The sequence below is a fragment of the Nannospalax galili genome, unplaced genomic scaffold, assembly GCF_000622305.1.
Source record: "Nannospalax galili isolate Female #2095 unplaced genomic scaffold, S.galili_v1.0 scaffold334, whole genome shotgun sequence".
Taxonomy (NCBI): Eukaryota; Metazoa; Chordata; class Mammalia; order Rodentia; family Spalacidae; genus Nannospalax; species Nannospalax galili.
In genome coordinates this window covers 3,293,141-3,298,049 of record NW_008336888.1, presented here as the reverse complement: position 1 = coordinate 3,298,049, position 4,909 = coordinate 3,293,141, and the positions used below count along the sequence as shown (strand labels likewise).

General features: G+C 40.7%; 1 protein-coding gene across 1 annotated transcript in view; it reads right to left on the bottom strand.

The window, feature by feature from the left end:
• Spag1 (sperm associated antigen 1) overlaps positions 1 to 4,909 on the bottom strand; it is a 73,970-nt gene that overhangs the window by 30,586 nt on the left and 38,475 nt on the right. Inside the window, exon 10 of the mRNA XM_008831555.3 lies at positions 4,632 to 4,806. Coding sequence (XP_008829777.1) covers positions 4,632 to 4,806 — 175 coding nt within the window. The remainder of the gene's footprint in view (positions 1 to 4,631; positions 4,807 to 4,909) is intronic.

Sequence of the window (4,909 nt, the reverse complement as noted above, 5' to 3'; positions counted from 1 at the left end):
TCTCCAGCAACCAATCCGCTTCTTATACGTCATAAATGGGACCTTTGGGGCATATATAAGCAACAGCTCTCCCACTTCTCGGCGTCTTTGGTCTTCAGTCTTCAAATAAACTGCTGCAGAAGGATCCTGACTTGTCCTCCCGCGTCGTTCTTGCTGGCGAGACGGAAAGCGGTCGGGGACAAAAACCCTATTGCCAAAGATACCACACACTTTGGTTGCCCTACACTTTGGTTGTAGGACACAAAGAATTCAATCTTGAAGTAGCCAGGAAACCCTAAACCCTCCTTGCTGGCTATTTTTCATAGTTCTGGAGGGTGTTATGCAGGCTGCTGGCAGAGAAAAGATATCAATTGTCTTATTCTGTGCTAGATCCTGTATGCTATAATACCAATCTGGCAGTCAAGATGTGCCCACTAGTACAATAGTGGCAACAGTGTTTATGGGAATACTAATTCTCTTTTTAAAAATATTTTATTTATTATTTTTATGTGTATGAGTGTATTGCCTGCATGTAGGTAAGTGCACCTGTGTCGTGGAATGCCTGCAGAGGACAGAAGAAGCCATTGGATCCCCTGGAACTGGAGTTATGGACAGTTGTTAGCTGCCATGTGGGTGCTGGGATTTGAACCTGGGTCTTCTGCAAGAACAACCAGTGTTCTTAACTGCTGAGCCATCATCTCTCCAGCCCCCAGGAGTACCAATTCTTAATTGGATTTGAGGCCTGCTCTACATAAGGGAATTCAAACATGGTACTGGAAACATGGTCAAAACCCATGGCTAGGGAAGTCATAGGCCCTAGGAGAAAACCCTTGATGTTTTCCTAAATGGTCATATTGCCAAACTGCCTTCTAAATATTTATGTTTATAAACATAGATTGGTGCTGTTCCCCACCTTGGTCAGAGAAGCTTCTTAAAGCAGAGATGTATTACTGTTCAAAACTGCTGAGAATAAGCAACTGTGAGAGTGCTCAGCCATAGACAGGGCATCTGCATGTCTACACACACACACACACACACACACACACACACACACACACAACCAAGAGCAGAAATGTAAGAGCCAGGTGCTGTGAAATGCTGTCCTCTGGGTGTTGCACAAATGAACTCATAGCAGCTGTGGTAACCTACCCAAGACCTGTACAAGGTCAAGCCACTTAAAAATTACAGCGTGGGGGGTTGGAGAGCACTGGCTGCTCTTGCAGAAGACCCAGGTACAATTCCCAGCATGGGTGGCTAACAACTACCTGTAACTCCAGTTCCAGGGGATCCAACACCCTCTTCTGACCTCAGGCATTGCATGACATGGGTGTAACTTGCATATATGAAAGCAATACACTCATACACATAAATTCCAGCATGGATTAGGGAGAGGTTCCTGAGGCTCTGCCTCTCCCTGAGGAACTACTGGCTTCTGATGGCTACTAAGGGAGGGAGAGTTACTTTTCTTTAGCAGTGTTACCACTGGTAGGCTCTCCATGCCCCACTGGATGATCCCACACCTATGTATATATGGGAAGCACTAACTGAACTCAGTGGAATAAATAAAAAAAATAAACATGAAAGAAGGACACAGACTTGGAGGAGAGATGTGATGGGTATCATGGGGGGAGTTGGAGTGAGGGATTCAGGTATAGATATGATCAAGACACATTGTATACATTTATGAAATATTCAAAGAATATATTTAAAAATAAGAGAATTGAGCCTAACCACTTTAAGTGGAGTTTGTAAAAGAGCAGCACTAGCAGCCAAGGTTATAAAACATTAATTGCTACATTTTTTCATGGTTCTCAAAACTCCCTGGAACACACCCCATAATGACTAAGAATTCTTTCTAAAGACTGCCATGGGATGTGGAATAACATGCAAAGATTCTAACATGATGGCACCCTTCTAGATCGCAGTATTATTTTTGTAAAAGTACCTGGGATTTCTTCATTCACGTCCCAGGCTCAGGGACCTCTTTTCATATGCCACCAGCAATGTCCCCTGGTAGAGGGGCGTATAAGCTAGCTCAGTTTCAGGTCATCTTAGGATGAAAAGGTGACCTAGGAGTTCCAGCATTTATCCATTTCATTTTGGTGTTCATTCCTGATGAAAGTAAACTCAGTGATCTTAACATTTATATTTTTTTCTGCCAAGATACTTTTTTCTGAATCTTATATATTTTATATATCCACTTATCTACAGATAATCATGGCACCAAATGATGGCATCAGAAATGGTTCTCTTGAAAAGGAGATCTGCTTAATCATATTATACCACAACCAGCCTGATTCATATTTTTAATCACAATAGTGTAAAGCTCAATGGTACAGTACTTGCCTAGCATACATGAAGTCATGGTTTTGATCCTTAAACACACACTTACCACACACATACATATACATCCTATATACCACATACACATGCATTCACATACATACACACATACAATAGACACACATCACATATACACACATCACGTACACATATTTACAGACATCATTTATACACACATACCACATGCACACAAACACACACATAGATACACACATGCACACATACATACACACCATAGACATACACACACACATACATCATCCACATACATGACATACACAAATACACACATACACACCATACATATACATATACACACACATCCCCCCCACATACACACACCATACACATACACACATACATACACATAGACACACCATACATACACACATACATGCATACCATAAAAAATAAGATTGTTCCTTTTCTGCTTGTTCACCTCTCTTTGCCATGTAAACATGAGAATCTGAGTTTGATCCCCCAGAACCCATGTGAAAAAGTTGGAAGTTGGGTGCAGTGGTGTGTACTTGCGATCCCAGCACAGGGGAGGCAGAGACAGGAGGATCCCTGGTGCTTGCTGGCCAGCCAGTCTAGCTGAAACAGCAAGCTACAAGTTCAGTGAGAAAAACTACCTAAAAAAAAAGTCAGGTAGAGAACAACTAAGGAAAGTATAGCATCAACCTCTCTCCTCCACCCAGGCATATATACAAACACACACACACACACACATACACATACACACACACACACACACACACTTATCACACAGACCTAGGACCATTTTTTAACCATTTGACTTATAATCTGTACAAATGTGACAAGTAACTTAACCACTCTAAGTTTCTATTGACTAATCTGTACGTACAGGAAGCCAGGCAAGCATGGAAGTCCACACCTGTGATCCTAGTATTCATGGCTATGCTCTGTGGGGAGGCCCTATCATGAAAAGCAAGCAAAAATTATAATTACAGCTTCCTTGGAGACCAATAAAATCTGTAAATCATATCTACAGTTCTTCAACTGTCCATTCACTCCTACCACACAGATAGCAATGGTAAGGGAAGTTCCAGTTAAGATGAACACACTCTACTCTGTTTTTCCCACTGTCAAACCCTTGTGCATCAAGAATTCCAGAGCCAGCAAAAACTTCCTTCAGAAATGAAAGTACAATAAAGATACACTCAATGGAGAGAATCCTGGACATGATGATGCACACCTGCAGTCCCAGCAGTTAGGAGATGGGGGCATGAAAATTATGAGTTCAAGGTCATGGACAGAGAAATGTGAGCAATGCTGGGTGTGGTGGCTCATGTCTTTAATCCCAGCACTCAGGAGGCTGAGGAAGGAGGATTGCCATGAATTCAGGCCAGCCTGGGCTACAGAATGAGAGCTTGTCCCAAAACAACGACAAAGTAAAAACCACAAAAAAAGGAAAAAGAAAAACCTAACAAACTATATATAAAGGTTAGGGAATGCTATAGCCAAACAATTGTATGAGAAGAATAAATCTGAAAGAACTGCAAACCTGACTTTAAGAGCTGCCTATGAAGCTGTATTAAGATGGTGTGGTACTGATGAAAGAACAAACACCCAAGGCAGGGCAACAGAATGACACTCAAGATTACATTCGACTGGCCACACAAAAATGCCCAGCTGACATTTTGTTACACGGAGCAAAGACAATTCAAATGAGTAAGGATAATTTTCAATAAATGGTTTGGAACATTTAGACATCTGTATGGAAAAAAAAGAACCTATATCTAATCTTCACATTTTATACCAAAATGATCAACAAAATTTAAAAAAAATTCTGTATGAAACACATTGTTAATAGTAAACTATAGACACGGAAATACATTTGCAAATAAGAATGGAGTAAGAGCCAGGCAAGATCGTACATATCTGTAATCCCTGCATCTGGAAGTAGGGGCAGGAGGGCAGGAGTTCAAGGGCATTCTCTGCTACATAGCCAGTTTGAGGCCAGCCTGAACTAAAGGCCAAGCATGGTAGTGTAGATGAGAAACCCTAGTCCTTGTACTCAGGAGGTAGGGGCAGATTGAAGGTTAACTTGAAACTGGCTAGACACAAGCACTTAGATGAAAAGTGCCAAGAACTAAACTGAGTCAAGAAGAAAAATGAGTTTTGGAGATTGCATTAAACTGTAGTCAGAAAAGATCAGCTAAGCTTGCTGTAGAAAGCTAGAAAAAGTTTAGTAGACTAAGAACTTTTATAGCAATAGACATAACTGAACCACCTTGTTATAAGAACAGGTAGGTTTTTGTATAACCAAGACAGAAAAGGGCTTTTACTCTTATCTCCATCGTCATCTTCATGCTGGTTTCCTGTTTCCCTTTCCCCTTCTTCTTCTTCTTCTTCTTCTTCTGAGTTTTCTACTTCCTCAATAACCATCCTTTTCCCTTTTGTTTGGAACTTAGATGAAGGTTCTGAGTTTTCCAGATCTCTTTCAACCTCTGACAAGGTTCTCTGTAACATAATGAAATTTTTTCCTTTGGTAAAGCATATAACTATTCTTTCTTATAAAAATATAAAGAAACTTTAAAATGAATAAGCATAAGGCTTTTTATCA